The 16,909-nt window shown below is 44.4% G+C and overlaps 1 protein-coding gene across 1 annotated transcript; it reads left to right on the top strand.

Annotated features, from left to right (window-relative positions):
* The first annotated feature begins 13,607 nt into the window (after positions 1-13,607).
* On the top strand, positions 13,608-16,423 carry GPHB5 (glycoprotein hormone subunit beta 5). Its single transcript, XM_065685855.1, has 3 exons — positions 13,608-13,811; positions 15,711-15,919; positions 16,397-16,423. Exons 1-2 carry the CDS (start codon positions 13,608-13,610, stop codon positions 15,897-15,899), a joined length of 393 nt encoding a protein of 130 aa, XP_065541927.1. The 3' UTR covers positions 15,900-15,919; positions 16,397-16,423.
* Positions 16,424-16,909: the final 486 nt, after the last annotated feature.

Here is a 16,909-nt window from a genome sequence, read left to right as displayed (position 1 = left end):
TAACTATAGCTTGTGGTGCTTCTCAGTGATGCTAAAGGGCCATGAGTTCAGACATTCAGTTCCATACAACTTGGAGTCTGCAGGGCATTTGCTCACTTCATATAGTCATCACTGGTGTTAATTAAAAAGGCAAACCGTAACTTTAATTTTCTAGCGTTATGTTTAGGGTCCAACCCAACATTTTATTACCTTTCTAGCTTAATCTGTGAGTAATTTGTAAAGCATTTTCCTCACAAAGCAACATCTGTATGTTGTATTCTTTACATATCGAAGGGGTTCATAGGCTCGAGTGGGAATCCCTAGGGTACAGTTTGGCATCCTACACTGAAAAACATACCTTTTAGTCATTTCACTACTAGGTTTCAACTTAAATAGATGATCAATGATTTAAACAGCTGGATTTCAATGACTGTTTGCCACATGCCAGCTGCCAGCAAAGCAAGAAATTATTATACTGGGCCGTGATTTAGCTATTTGACCTTTGAGTATATGAGGATATAGCAGACATTGTCAGAATCAAATACAGTATGAAGTACTATCAAATATGAAACTTTTTTTGTTAAACTGTCAGTTCTTAATATATTAATGTCTGTTTTGAAAGTGGCAAAATGTCTGTTTTTTAAATGGCAAAAGCATTTTGTTTTTTGGCAGGATTTATCTGTCTAACCTAATTAAAGTAGACATAACTTACAAAGACAGCTGACTATAAAGCATGCTTGAAGAAAAGCAGAGGTGTGTAGCAATAACACCATGAAACTGAAAAGATCACCATGGTGCTCTTTCAGTTAATCTGCGATATGGCCCTGGAAGTGATGCTCATAAGTGAAAGATGGAGCTTCGACATCTCTAGTTGTTCTTGTTTCCCTCCCCTGGTAATTCTTCAGTGGCTGATGAGTTGGTGACTCAGGATAGACAGCAGCAAGCTGGCAACCCTCTGCTCACCTAAGCTGTCTCTGAATGGCTGTAGGGGTTGTTTCTCAGTGGCCTGCTTTTCTTTATGGCCTTGTGTCTCTGTAAGCCCTGCTGGACCTGTGACATGGAAGGAGTGCACGCACGAGGAGCTTGTTGAAGTCAGTGGCAACAGGATGATGCACTTAAATTGGAAAGAGTCTGAGGACTCAGAGTGCTGACTGAGATTCACATTTCTCCAGAGGCTAAAAAGAGATCAGGCTGGAAGATTTAGCTCTGTCTGCTGCTGAAACTTCCTGCCTGTTCCTGTCTGGCTCTGTGCTGTGCCGAGGTTCGGTTTGGCCTAGTGCCTTTCTGGGATTTGGGACTATCATTATATTTGTTTTCCTGCCTGGGTTTTGATTAGTTCAATAGTTCTATGGGTTTGTTCTAACAGGATTCACAGGAAGAGAAGGTAGCTTTTTTTCCAGAGACTTCATTTCCAGCTTTGTCTTATCTGTAAACTTCACTCATCACCAAGGCACTGCTGGAAATGGAGTATTAGCACTGGTGGTGATACGTGTCAAAATGAGGTGGCTTTTTTCTAGTGCACTGGACACGAACAATATGGAAATTAATGAATTATGGTAATGTACTTTTGAACTTCTGTAGTTTTGATTAAGAAGCTTCATCTTCACATTCTGAGCCTAGAGGAGATGATTAATGGAGGTATGTAATTGCCCACTAGTCTGTCATAAAAGCCTAAGATGTCCTTTCAAAAGACTATTAAGGGAAAGCTATGGAACGCAGAAGTGCTTTGAGTTACATTGGTTAATGTCAGTCACATATAGTTCACCTAGCACCTATGTTTATTGGCGAATCTTTTTCACACTGCAATGAACTCGGAGCAGATCTCCAAGCAATTACCTGGTGTACAATTAGAGAGCCCAGTTCTCATCCACATCAGTGTTTAGGCAAGTCCGTTGGATTTGAATTCTTGAATTGCACCAGGCTGAATATAATCAGCATCGTTGCCATAAATGAACAGTTTAACAGGGAAGAAAACATTGTAAAGGTTGATGTAAAGGTATACACACTTTCAAAAGTGTCTGCGAAAACTGAGAAGCATGTTACCAGTAGTGTGCAATGTCCACAGTCAGTTATTTAGTACAGGTTTGATAAAGGCAAAAAGTGCAAGAGTGAAGTGCTACGGTGTTTAAAGCTTGCATTCCAGGTCTTTAAAAATAAAAGGTGAAACACAATGTTGTCATCTCAGGTAAATGTCTCAAGTTTTGTCTCTTACAGCATTTCTGTCCAGGCTTTCTAAAGAACAAAAATAAAAATGTATATCGCATATCAGTCTATCAGTTTATTCACCTTAATTCTTTCTATTTCTGCCAAGCTCCCTGGCTGTTTATAGCAAATTTGACAGAACAGTAGTGCTTACTATTTTTCAGGCATTATGAGTATCATGGATACCTGTCATGTTAATGCCCTTGAGCAAAAGCTGCTGTACTGTTTTACAGTTGTTGTACTGTTGGCAACCTCTAATAGACATCAGGGAACTCATGCGTCAGTTTTGATACACACATCCACAGAAGCACAGATGTCATGTCTCAGTGGTCATATAAAACTTCCATATCAATGACACTGGTGAGACCAGTCAGTCTCACCTCTGTGCCTGGCAAAATCTTGGAGCACATTCTCCTGGAAGGCATGCTAAGGCACATGGAAAACAACAAGGTGCTTGGTGACAGCCAGCATGGCTTCACTAAGGGGAAATCCTGCCTGACCAATTTGGTGGCCTTCTATGATGGAGCTATGGAACTGATGGACAGGGGTAGAGCAGCTGATGTCAGCTACCTGGACTTGTGCAAAGCATTCGACACTGTCCCACATGACATCCTTGTCTCTGAATTGGAGAGACATCAATTTGATAGGTGGACCACTCAATGGATCAAGAACTAGCTGGATGGCCGCATGCAAAGAGTTGTGGTCAATGGCTCAATGTTCAGCTGGAGACCAGTAACGAGTGGTGTCCCTCAGGGATCGGTGTTGGGACCGGTCTTGTTCAACATCTTTGTCGCTGACATGGACAGTGGAATTGAGTGTGCCCTCAGCTAGTTTGCTGATGACACCAAGCTGTGTGGTTCGGTTGATATGCTGGAGGGAAGGGATGCCATCCAGAGGGATTTTGACAAGCTGGTGAGGTGATGCCAACCTCATGAAGTTTAACCAAGTGCCAGGTCCTGCACCTGGGTCGGAGCAATCCCAGGCACAGCTACAGGCTGGGCAGAGAAGAGATTCAGAGCGGCCCTGCGGAGAAGGACTTGCGGGTGTTGGTCGATGAGAAAATGAACATGAGCCGGCTTCAGTGTGCGCTCGCAGCCCAGAAAGCCAACCGTATCCTGGGCTGCATCAAAAGGAGCGTGACCAGCAGGTCGAAGGAGGTGATCCTGCCCCTCTGCTCTCATGAGACCTCAGCTGGAGTATTGTGTGCAGTTCTGATGTCCTCAACATAAAAAGGACATGGAACTGTTGGAACAAGTCCAGAGGAGGGCCACGAGGGTGATCAGGGGACTGGAGCACCTCCCATATGAAGACAGGCTGAGGAAGTTGGGGCTGTTCAGCCTGGAAAAGAGAAAGCTGCATGGAGACCTTATAGCAGCCTTCCAGTATCTGAAGGGGGCCTATAGGGATGCTGGGGAGGGACTCTTCATTAGGGACTGCAGTGACAGGACAAGGGGTAATGGGTTTAAACTTAAAGAAGGGAAGTTTAGATGGGATATAAGGAAGAAGTTCTTTACTGTAAGGGTGGTGAGGCACGGGAATGGGTTGCCCAGGGAGGTTGTGAATGCTCCATCCCTGGCAGTGTTCAAGGCCAGGTTGGATGAAGCCTTGGATGACATGGTTTAGTGTGAGGTGCCCCTGTCTATGGCATGGGTGTTGGAACTAGATAATCTTAAGGTCTTTTCCAACCCTAACTATTCTATGATTCTATGATATTAATGATTATTTATAACAATAGTTGCTTTGCCCATACGGGTAACTTCCCTATGGTACTAGTTCTGCAGGTGTTGCTGAGGCAGTTTTCCAGATCAACTTTCTCCTGAGACAGAGTGAAGTGTTAAGCAGAGAGGAATACTAGTCTTGTCATCTGTCATTTAGAGGGTGCCATTTATTTTCACATTCAATCACATATTGCCTTGCCTTGTAGGTGTCAGAAGGGCTCAAAACTTGGCAGGAACCAGGGAGTTACCGAGGTCTTCATGTCAAGCAAAAGTCTGCTTTATCTTGTAAGTTTTCTCTGTATTTAGGCTGATTTCTGTGTTAATTAAACCCATGTTTACATTATTTCAGGGCATGTTAGTCAGCCATGGTATTTGTAAGTCTATGTGGTGGCTGTTGTTTTCAGGCCCTGGTTTTGCTCCCTGTTGTGTTGGGTTTTTTTTGTCTTAAATTGACACTTTTTAACCAACTACTTTTCTCAGGCTCTCATTGTGTAACGCATTGGTATTGACAGAAAGCCATCCACTTTTTTCCGAATTAGTGATGCTTTATTCATTTTTACTAGGAGCTATGCTTGTCAAACACACCCTTCCAGAGCAAAGATATGGTAGCCTTAAGAAAGCAATGTCCTTACTTTCCTAAGGACCATGACTAAGGAATTCCACAGCATGGGCTCTCGAGGTACTTTTATTCTCCTCCTCACCCATTTTAGATGTGTAATTTTTTTTTCCAGATATCACTGTGTATATAACAACTCTTAACTTTTCAGGGAACTCCCCAAGAATGTTCCTATTGCAGATGGATTCTTCCTGGCTGTCAGGTGTGTTAAGCAGTTCTTAATCATTGCAACACACAACTTACTAACACTGTAGAGTATGACTCCTGGATCACTATTTGCACTGCTTAGACCGGGACAGCTATGAGACAAACTGGTTTGCCGTATCACTTTTTTTGTTTTATATTATGGCTATCCTTGCACCATTGGGTCAGGATGTATTTTCTTCAAAGCTGTCCTTCTCTTTATCATGGAGATTCTTAACTTCCTACTTGCCTTTACTTTTTTCCTTCTGAGTTTTTCTTTCAAAACATTTTGCTCAGAATTTAAGGTTTGAGAAATTAATTTTCATGAGGTACCACATATATAAACACGTAAACCAGGAATTTTAATAAATGTATTCCAACTGTTATACTGACTGCTTGTCCATGTTGCATAAAATCAGGTTAAGATCAAGACTCCAAATATGAACCTTTAGTTCTGCTATAGATTATGTTTGTTGGAATTACCTTTTTTTGGGTGCAATACCTGTATGTTAGAGATGCTCAGTACTAATTTTTAGAAGCTCCAGCTCTTCTAGTGGCTGTGGGCCTTTCAGTGTTTCCCTTCTGGGTTGAATCTATCACAGCTGCAGGCCTTTTTGTGTTGTCTCAGCAGGCTAGATGTGCCTCAAGCAAACTGTGGATTATCATTTTTTCTTACTGTTAAGCCTCACCCTTGGACTTCATTTTCCAGGCCTGGATGGAAAAGAGATGGATCGTGTTTGACAGTTTCCTTACAGCAGCAGTGCTAGTAAGGCAGTGTCTGTGCCAAAGTGGCTATGATATTGTTGCAGACAGGGCAGTGCTATTTCACAGCAATTCAGATCTCCTGGGCTAGATTTTGCAGGTCTGTTCTTTGGGCCATTCTGCCACTTGTAACTCAGGTACCCCCAAAAGCAGCAAGAAGTAATTATCTCTTCCGTAAGATGGGTCATTACCCTAAGTACTAAGTGTGGAGTGGTTTACTTCCACAGCAGCCTATACAAATCCTCTTTCCTGACTTCATTCTTCTCACCCTAATGCCCGTTCAGGCAGTGCCAGTTTGTGTCGTGTTAAGCTTAGGAAGCAAAATGAGCAAAAGTCTTTTAAAGCAGAAGTGGCTTTGTGTGCCTGAAACATTCAGCCAGGACTGGTGTCTCATTGTTAGTAAGGAGAGTCCATGTTTATCTCATTATTGTCTGAGAATACATTTCCTGATTGCTGCATTGTGCTTATAGTCGGCAGTATTTCTGTCAGACCATTTCTATGAGCTTTATTCACTTCCTTTGAGTTTAATTCACAGATCAGCCGTGCCCTCTCAAGGTTAAACCTATTTTGTCTGTGCCTTTGCAAACCAATTCTTCACATTCTTCAGAAATTTAGCAACTGGCAAAGTCACACTCCAACACAATACCCAGCAGCTGTGGGAATGGATTAAGGAATCTTAACGTACTTGTTTGTAATGCTGTTTTCAGGACATGAAGTTTTATTTCTTCCAGAACTACCAGCAAAGTGTAAATCACCCATTGAGACAAAGTCCAATATTAGCTTGTATATAGGAAAAAGTGATTCTGGTGCGAAGTTTTTTAGTGAATTCATCAACTTATGTCTAGCATTATATCGCTTCATCTCCTCCTACCTGATAGTGGATAACTCACCCTGTTCAACATGAATCCTAACCTCTCTTGGATGCCTACTCCTGTGAACTTGGCCAGCAAACCCATACCACCTCATTTCCTCATCCATTTCTCTTCTCTCATTCTTGAACCTACAGCCAGCCCTTCCTGACTTCAGTGTGTGTGCAGTGCATTAAATATCTCCTGTCCAGTCACTGTCTTTGCTTGCCTGAATTTCATCTTGGCCTGCCAGCTGCCTGTGGGGTCCGCTGCAGTTGTTACTGTGTGTAGCTACACAACATTATTTCCCTTGGTCTGTCTCCTCATAGCACTTCTCAGCTCCTTTCTCATGACTAATCCAATTAAAACTTGCAGTGCATTAACTTCCCATCCTTTACTATACCTCCTTGACCACTTCTACAGTCTTCCTTCTTTGACCTCTGTGTGCACGGTCATATTGCCTCGGTTATCCAAAGTCCTCTTCATGCTTGCAAGGCATCTGTCATGGTTTAAACCAATCCACATAGCTCGTTCATTCACTCCCCCAGCTTTTTTCTCCCTCTTTCTTTCCTCACCCCCCTCCACCACCCTCCCTCTTCCCCACTCCCGGAGGGATCAGGAGGAGAATTGAGAGAATGTAACTCCCATGGGTTGAGATAAGAACAGCCCAGTAACTAAGGTATAACACAAATCACTGCTGCTACCATCAATGATAATATTGATAAGAGAAAATAACAAGGGAAGAGAATACGATACCACCGCCGAACGAATTCAACCTCCCCGAAGAGAGAGCGTGCCCTTCCGGGTAACTCCCAGTTACCTCCCCGGGCATGACGTGCTGCGGTATGGAATACCTCTTTGGCTAGCTTGGGTCAGGTGCCCTGTCTCTGCTTCCTCCCAGCCTCCCCTCCTCCCTGGCAGAGCATGAGACTCACAAAGTCCTTGGCCAGAATAAACATTACTCAGCAACAATTAAAAACAATCGGTGTTATCAGCTCTGTTCCCAGGCTGGAAGTCAAAACACAGCGCCGCACCAGCCACTAAGAAGGAGAAAAACGGCTACTGGTGAACCCAGGACAGCATCTCAAAAAGCACCCGTAATGTCACTACAAACTGTATTTCAGTTCTTTCTCGAAAGCCAGCGGTATCATTGATGTCTGCAAGAAACGCGTGAGCTGATGTGGAAAATGTTTTTAACATTTTATTCACCTCTCCATAAAATTTTGTGAGAAATCTCACTTCTGCTAGAACGACCCAGAAATCTGGGGAAACACAGTAATGGTAGGTTGAAAACACCCCCCAGATCCATGTTTTCAATCTGAAACCAGAAGTTTGGCACCTGACATGAAAAGCAATAATTTTCCATTGAAAAACGTGGTAGTTATCTTTTAACCTATTTTAAAATTGTGCTCTTGTTTTCTTTTTAACCTAAACTAACACAGTCACTGTCAGTAGTGCTTTGCTTGTGTATGATCTCTCACCTTTCCACCCCATCATTCGTGCCTCTCTCTCTCTGAGTTATGAATTAATCAGGATACAGACAGGTTGCTCATAGTACTTGGAATATTTCAAGACTTAAAGAACTATAAATTATCCTTATAGATGGCTAATCATAGGAAAAATATATTAGGGCATGTTTAAAGTTGAAGCCTCTTCATTGAAAAGGCTTCTCATTGAAGGATAAAGATGGAATCAAAAATACCCTGCGCGGCTGAGAATTTGGGCGTTCATGTTAGTTAATCTGTTTGGGTAATTTTAATTTGGGAATTACATGTAGCGTCGGAAGTGAACAGCACCTGGTATTGCTCTGGTTTTTGGTGCATGGGAGAGGAGATAGGGAAAGACAGAAACAAGCCACATTCAGAAGGCAATGAAGAACCTGTGCATACCCAAGGTCTCTTGCAGCTATGGAGTCGCCCATGTTGTAGGCTGAGAGCCCAGAAGGTCTTTGAAAAAGAGAGGTGGTTTTTCAGAGAGCCTTTTGGAGCGCACAGGCTGTGTATTGGGACTTCTGCAATGTGAGGTCAGTAAGAGGCCAGTTCAGGAGCAAAGCATCCTCCCTGCTGGCCAAACTTCCCAGGAATGTACCTGGGAATGGTGCTGTCCTGCCAAGAGAAACTGAAGTCAATGGAAGTCCAAGGTTTGCTCTCAGGATTTGCCAAGAATCCCAAAGCCCTCTCAGGATTTGCTGGGAATTGGCTGGATTAAATCAACAGGTACTTTATAACCACTGAAGTTACATGTGGTGGAAGGCTGCAGCAGGCTGCTGTGGCAACTCTAGTGCAAAGCCTATGAGATTTACTTAAGGAGCAGATAAGGCCGTAAGTTACCAGTTCTCATAACCTTGACACCTTGAACATCACACTTGATGTCTGTGTTCTGCTTGTCCAGAATTCAGGGGAAAAGCCACAAAGCCTGAATGGGTGAGTGGATACACAGTCCTCACGAGATGTGCTTTCATGGTCTGTCCTTGTCTCTGTCCGTGTGTCTCACAAAAGGAACAGGCAGGTAAGTGATGGACATAGAATAGAATCATAGAATCACAGGTTGGAAAGGACCTCAAGATCATCTAGTTCCAACCCCCCTGCCATGGACAGGGACACCTCTCACTAAACCATCCAACACAAGGCTTCATCCAACCTGGCCTTGAACACCACTAGTGATGGAGCACTCACAACCTCCCTGAGCAACCGATTCCAGTGTCTCACCACCCTAACAGGAAAGAATTTCCTCCTTATATCCAATTTACAAGTTTTATTTACATGTCACCTTTTATTTCAAATAAATTCAAAAGATCAGGGAAAGAAAATATGCAGCTTTTAAACTTCTGATGTACACTGAAGGCCAGGTGTATGTGGTAGATTTATTAATTAACTTCAATGGCAAAAACCCAAACAAAATGCACACAAAACCTCACAAACAGTAAGCTGACAAAACTCTGCCAGGGAAAAAGCCAACGCTCATGCATTTCATGAGAGATGACACAAATCCTTCAGAAATTGCTGTCTGTCTCATGAACAGACAGGATTTTCTAAAGCCAAAGTAAGAAAGAGAGTCTGTAATTTGTCTTTCATTTTACTTTATGAGGTTATTCAGTACAAATGGAGACAACAGAACAGAATCTTGGTTAGCTGAAGTCAGTGAATCCAAACTGAATTACACAAACCGAAAGTCTAACACCTGGTTTCCTAATCCATAGAAGAAAAGGGATCTGTCAAAGCTGGTTGATCTGCCATCTGGCAGCTATCTCCTGTATTTGTCTCTAATACTAGGCTTATTTTTGCGGGCACATTTCCAGAATAAAAGAATTTATGATGAATATTTTCACTTTTACCAATAGTTTCACTGCAAGTCAGGAACTTTTAAACTGTATGTTTTTAAAAAGCCTTTAAAGGTTTCTTTTCTAGCTTTAGTTTTGGTCAGCAAAAATTACAGACAAGAGGTTTTAGGTATTTTTTTTGTGAAAGTTGCTGATATTTTTAGATCAGTGGCAAGACTTTGGCTGCTCCTCTTGATGTCCCTGTGATCTGATTCAGCTTTGAGTCTCTTCTTGCTCCCCTCCACAATGTCTCATCTGATAGGTCTTCACTTGAAGATAAAGTCCTTTGCTGCTAGCAAAACTGTGAATAATAATGAGTGAGAATACTGGGAAAGATCTTAACCATCCCTCCCATTTGACTTCAGGACAGTTCTCAAATAAATAGTAAAAAATCTGTTCCTTTTTCCTTTGTTCTTCCCTTCCTCTTGTAATTTTCTTTTTTGTTGTTGTTGTTTCGTGCTCTGTTAAGTGAGTTAATTTTCTGAAGCAGTTGTTTCCCATGTCATAATGGCAATAGAACTTACTGCTTACTGCTTTTCTGTGTTTCAGGAGGTGGTTGTGAAAGCCTTGAGGCTGAGGTTGGATGGAGGGACTCATGCCAGTGATTGGAGAGTCCTTGCTGGAGAATGCCCTGCACTGGGGTGCCTCCCTATCTTTATGTGCAAGGCTTAGTCTTCTCACTGCAGGCTCTAGGCCAGAGTCTTTGTATGGCTGATGCAGCCTCAGTCCTGGTAGGGACCTACTGTGCTGCTGCATCAAAAGTAGGTGGTTAAGAGTTGGAGAGGGAAAAGGTGAAAGAAGAAGAAAAGTTAGGATGACAGTCTGATCCGGTTGTGTTGGTGTACACCCCAGCATATGCTGAGGTGAAGGTCTGCTGCAATGTCATGTCTAAAGAGGGAACAGCGGCTGTCGGTCATGCAAAATGTCCTGAGATGTTATTGTGAGGCTTGCTTGGTTGTAGACTATTGCTTCCCTCTTTCACTTCTTCCAATTACCATTTCATAAAAAAGACACAAAAGGCAAATTCTGGTGGTGAATAACCAGCCTTGTGTGTGTGTAACTAGTGTAATTTACTGACCAGGGAAACAGCAGGGCCACATAGTACACAGAAAAAGAGTGAGCAGTGACTGCTCTAAGCTGAATAGTAAAGTATAGCAAGTGCTTTGCAGGTTACCAGGGGGTGTTAGCATGAGTATGAGCCCTGCTGTGGCACCAGATATAGGCTTTTGACCTTGGAAATGAGACAAGGACCTCAAGCCACAGGTTACTCACCCTGAAGCAGGGAGAGCACCTACATAATATATCTTGTTTCTTCCTGAATACTTTAATATCACATTTCCTCAATGCCTGTTTTTTGGTTTCCATAGCTCATACTACAGAAGGCCTGAATACAACCTACCAGGAACATATATTTGAAGCTTGTAAGGTAAGTAAGTTAACAAACTCACTTGCCTGCCTCTAAGATCATCACCCCAGGGGGTCTGTAATTACACTGATGCTTGCCCTGCCTTTTCTGGGTGTGCCCTGGTATTGGAGCAGTGAGCACTGAGAAGTCACTGTCCAGCCATGAGCTGGTGGCAGGGAAGAGAGGTGACTTTGTTGAGGTCACTGAGTCAGCTTATATCTGTACTTCTCTCACCCACTTGTCTTTGAAGTCACTGATGAGCAAGTTTTTCATAGCACCAAGATTCCTCGACTTCTCTGTCCTATGAATAGCTGAAAATTGTGCTTGCATAGTGAAGGCAACAGGCACAATTTCCAGATTTTGTTTGCACAGTGGTGCTTATCTGTGTGACAGCTGCCTGGGTCCTCAGCAGAACATTTGCTTTTCTTGCAAACTCGCACCTCCTTCCCCCATCCCTTGCCTTCGCTTGTACAGAGCAATCAAGTAAAAAAAGATCTTATGCAGTTGACAAAAAAATCAAGTAGTTGTTCACAAAACATTAGAAAAGTCTTACTTCAGGGTGTCTGCTCAGGGCTTGTTAATTAGGGGAGTAATGATGATTTCAGAGCCAGCCCCCAGTCTCCTCATAAAGGTGTTGCAATTCTACTATGGAAAAGAAGATCCATTTTGCCCCAGTGCTTGCTCATTATTTGACTCACAAAGATATTCCATTTGTTTCAGCACTGATGTTACAAAACAATACCCTTTAAGCTAATTGCTGTTGGAAAGGAAAGGCTCGCTTCACAGTCAATGGCTTTGATGCTTTGGGTAGTTCAAGTCAGAATCTGCCTCTGTCTTGCCTTGATTGGCAGGACACTTTCTATATATTTGAGCAATTAAGCAACCCAGTAGCAACCACTGGGGAGACCTACTGAGCACAGAGCTGACTAAGATTGCTGTGTAGGGCTCCTGCTGCTCACTCTGACTTCCTGAAACACCATCTGGAATTTGCAGCTGCAAAAGGAGATCTGACTCCACAAGTTAGGTGAGTGTGCTTCTGTGTTTGCTCCATGTCATGGCTCTGTCTCATGAATAAAGAAGCAGGTTTTGCTAAAGTGGCAAAGAACAAATATTCAATTTGTTCTGAAGTTTGCCTTTTCTGGTTGCAGATGTCCGCTTTTGAAAATAAGGAATATTCATCTTTTTTTACCCTGTTGAAGGTTAAGTATAAACAGACTGTCTTTTAATCACGTACAAGACCATAGTGTATGCATGGCGACATATATGAAGCAAAATTCATGTGCTAATCTAAAACTGTATTTGGCAAATTTAAAGGATTTGGTTTAACAGAAGCCTGGGGATTCAAACATCAGTCAGGTGAAAGGCAAGCCAAACTCATTTAACTCATAACATATCCATCTAAGGATACAGGCCAACGCACACAAGCCTGTGTGCCTCATGCAGTAGCTGACTTTCTCAAAATTAAATGTCAAGTCTGGGATTCTAGGTGGACATTTTTAAATGCAGTGCAATTATGTGAAGTACAAAATGGATCTTGTGGCTTAGAGACACTTTCCAGCTCTTTTTGTTTTCTGACAGAGGAAGTTTTTCAGAGGGGCTGGTTACATTCTGCACCGAGACAGAAAGGCAGCAAGTATCAGAGGGACTTGGCTGATACTGGGCTGCTCAGAGAGTGTGAGGAGTTTAAGCCTTGGTCCCCTTGGCCCTGTGCTCCGTTGTCTAAACAGTTTCATTCACCAGTTTAGCAGCCTTGCTTGGGTCTGAGCTGGCTGGTAGGGCAGTGTGTGCAGGAAGACTCCCAGGCTCTCTGGCTGCAGTCCTTGGCATGGACCAGCACCAGTCCAGTGCTCAGGGTATTGGTAATGGCAACTCCAGTAACACTTTTGGGAGGTGCTGAGATTATAGCACAAGTTCAGGGATGCTTGGCTCCTAACTTAGGCTAAAAGGTGAGCGGGATAAATCCAGAATTAAGTGCCTCAGCCAAAATGCTGGTGCTACATGCAGACTGAACCCTAATGAACGCATGATGCTGCAGTTGTGCTGCTTTCCCCCTGTGCAGCAAAGCAGGGAACCTGTCACCTCCCATAGGTGTGCCTGACAGAGAGCCCTTCACGATTGACCTGCCAGGGCCGTTACTGTCAGGGACTTCAGCCAACAATGTGCGTGTGCACTGAGAGAGAAGCCAAAGGCCTACCTGCCTAGTGCAAGCTCAGGGCAACCCAAGCGGGATGGTAGGAAAGGTTATCTGCAAAGTAAACTTGCAACATAGAGATTTCTGTGGGTCTGAGGCACTGGCTGGTGGCTTTGTCGCTTCCAGGCAAAACCCACTGCCCTGCAGGGAAACTCTGTAAGCTGATGTATTCTGTTACAGACCTTTTCACTAAGACTTTCCACTTCTGGGTGAAGTGGTAGGTGGCCCCTTGCTCTCACATCTGTCCCTCTTGGGCAGAATGAGGATGGGCAACAGCATGTCTGAGGGGAGGAAGGGCAGCCCCAGCTTGAGCTGAGCCTGTACATTTGTACTTGGATTTTGCTGGCTCTCCCACCCCTCTGCTTCTCTCCCTTCTGCCTCAGTATGAAGCTCCACCGCCAGATCCTGGGCGCTGTGCTTCTCCTGCTGCTGGCTGGCTGCGGCGTCGTGCTCCAGACCTCTGCCATCGACCTGCGGACCTTCATTGGCTGTGCTGTGCGCGAGTTCACTTTCCTGGCCAAGAAACCCGGCTGCAGAGGGCTGCGAGTGACAACGGATGCGTGCTGGGGACGCTGCGAGACCTGGGAGGTGAGGCTGTGCCGGCGCTGAGGGGGGTGGCTGGCACCAACACCCCTGGGTATTGTGCTCCCCCGGAGGTGGTATATAGTGCAGGTGCTTCCCCACCTAAGAAAAGAAACCCACCCAACGTTAAGCAGCTTGCAGCTAACTACTCAAAGGGCAAAGTCTGTCCCACTCCACAACCACCTCGCTACCACTGCCAGCAGTGCTTGCTGTCAGTTGTTCCCTCCCTCCTTCCACTGCCTCAAGGGGGCATGTGATGATATTAATGAAGCACTTATGTAATACCCTCATTATGCGATTTGAAAGCCTCTTACAGCTTGAACACTTATGGAGAGAAGGTCTTTGTTACTTTACTGGAAGAAATTCCTTTGAGATTAAGATGGAGCTCCCAACTGATGGGTAATAGATTTTGTTCCAAAAAGCAAATCGCAAAGATAATGTCTGTTTCTAATTCAGTCCCGTTTTAAATCACAGCCCTGTATAAATATGAAGTGGTTATGTTTTGGGGGCATGGGGGGGGGGGGGAAGAAAAAGCATAAGTTCCTCTACACACACTTCAGAGGACAAGTTTCTGACTGTCTTCGCCTTTCTGCCACTGGAAGGCTCAAGGGGCCAGTCCCGGTTTAATTTGTTCAGGGAAGTCTTGAGTGACTCCAGAGGGATTTCATCCACATGAAGACGAGAACCCTGTGACCACAGGAGGATCCACAGACTTTATGCCAGCTCTAACTGCCCTTTTTCACTGCCTGCTGGGGTGAGGGGAAAGGCCAGCAGTGGCTAGATTTCCCTGATGGGGTAAGGTTCCTTCAAGGGACTTCTCAGCACCTTGTGCCCCCTACTCTGAAGCTCCTCTGGCAGCATAGACCTTGAAGACTTTCTTAGTGTACGTCAACACCACTGGCATGTAGTTAAGCTGAACACATCCAGTTGTAAGCTCAACAGCTTCCAGAAAGCACCATGATGTATGTGGAGGGGGGTGTTGGGAAGAGGGAGGCTGTTTGGGTATCTTCTTGCTGAGATGTTGCATTTGTTCTTTTCCACGCTGTCATTCTTGGTTCCCAGGGCAGGCTCTTTACACAGCACAGGGGGAAAGAAAGAATAAATTTGAATGTCTCCTGGTTGTATCACCTTATGCTGTGTCCCATCTCACAAGACAGTGGACTCCCACTCCTGCGTGTCCTGCCTCTTCTTGGAGTCTTTGGAAAATGGGTGCCCCTGTCAAGGAAAAACTCACTTTTGAGCAAAAGCAATGCCACTGTGATACTACATGGCAATGGAGGTTTCAGGACCTTCAGGCTCCCATTTTCTCTTGACGTCTGAGGTCTCTGGTCAAGCTGTTGTTCTCAGGAGGAACTGCAGACTTCCAGGCTGGCTGCTGTGCCAGGTTCATCCCCTGTGGTGTACCTCCATCGGGCTTTGTGGGATGCACAGCCTGACTGGGAAGACAGGTCTGTCTGAGAAAAAAAACAGCCATTTGGCACCTGGATGCATCTCTGCTCTTAGGCAGCTTGTGCACAGGGAAGGGTTTCCAGCAGAATGCATTTTCTTTGATGGACAATCAATCCTTTTGGAAAAAAAGTAGCTGCTTTGGGCAAACCTGAGCATTTGGTTGAAACACTAATATTCTCCTGAAAGCCAGCTTTTTGGGTAGGCTTTTGTCTTCCTTCAAGCAGCTTTAATTGGAGCTTTATGTTTTAAACAAAGAGAAACATGCACATATACCCACTTTCCTCCATGGCAGGGCTCCAAGAAGCAAGTCTTGAAAGATGTATCCTGAAAGTTATTTCCATGGTCCTTTCCACCTGATCCAGTGGCTCCCCTATTTACACTAAATCCCCCTGAGGAAACTGGAACCCCAGATGTTTGTCTTGCTGCTTGCCTGAGGCCGGTATTTCTCCCCCACAGAAACCGGTGCTGGAACCACCTTACATTGAGTCTTACCACCGTGTCTGCACATACAATGAGACAAAGATGATGACAGTGAAGCTGCCCAAGTGTGCCCCCGATGTGGATCCCTTCTACACCTACCCTGTGGCCATCCGCTGCGACTGTGACATCTGCTCCACTGCCACCACTGAATGTGAAACTGCCTGAGCTCTCCTTTCCCATGTCAGGTGAGGAGGGGCCAGCTTCTTCCCTGGCTTCATCTCCCTGGTACCTCCAGCATTACAGAGGGTCTAATTATGCCAGTCAAGGATTTGATCTTGCCCTGTAACGCTCTTAATGGTTGACTTTTCTGGGCAGATGAGGCTTAACCCCACTCCTCATGCTGTTCAAAGCATTACTGCTGTAGAAATGTAGTGCACAGCCTTATAATAGCAAATCCTGTGGTAAAAAAGAGGGGGGGGGGGGGAAAGGATGCAGTTTCCCTTCCTTAGAGACTTTTCACACTGTGTGACCTTTCTCCGTGCACAAAGCGCACATGGACCTAACAGTCACTAAGGGAGGGGGGGAAGCAGACCACAGAGGCATTACCACCTCTGTAACAGCTTCTTTATTCATGTCAGGTTTTAGTTCCTTCCCAGCAATGTAGATGCAATTACTAATATTTCCACCGCCTCACCCCCACCATTATTTTTTCTTACCCTCAGGTCTATCAGGAGTAGCAGCCAAAGACAGAGCCTTAAGGCCAATGAAATGGAAATAGATACCCAAATCACTACCTTGAAATTAGTGTGAATGCATACTCAGCCCTGACTTAACAAAGTACTTAAGCTTGTGATTAAGTGTTTTGCTTAATATCAATGGACTTTTACAGTTAAGCACGTATTTCAGTGATTTGCTTAATTGGAGTTATATTGTTGAAAAATATTGCCTTTCAAAAGTCAAATCCTTGGAAAAAAAAAAAAGAAACACATTAAATCTGCAGAACCAAAAGCACGTATCTTCCCATCTGCTTTTGTCCAGGGACAGAGGGAAACTGACTCCACGTAAAATCAGTGAGACTCTGCAGAGCCTAAGGAGTCTTTCCTGACAGTTTCCAGAGTCAGAGGGACCAAGCCAAAATATGACAATTGTGGTTTGGGTTCAGTGAGCCAGCCCCTGGCTCAGCTGGTGGGAAAGGGGGCTGCAAAGGGTGTTCCCACACTTCCCTGTGCTGCTCA

Source organism: Lathamus discolor, chromosome 6 (genome assembly GCF_037157495.1).
Source record: "Lathamus discolor isolate bLatDis1 chromosome 6, bLatDis1.hap1, whole genome shotgun sequence".
NCBI lineage: Eukaryota > Metazoa > Chordata > Aves > Psittaciformes > Psittacidae > Lathamus > Lathamus discolor.
Note: the sequence above shows the minus strand (reverse complement) of the source record. Positions and strands in the feature narration are given on the sequence as shown.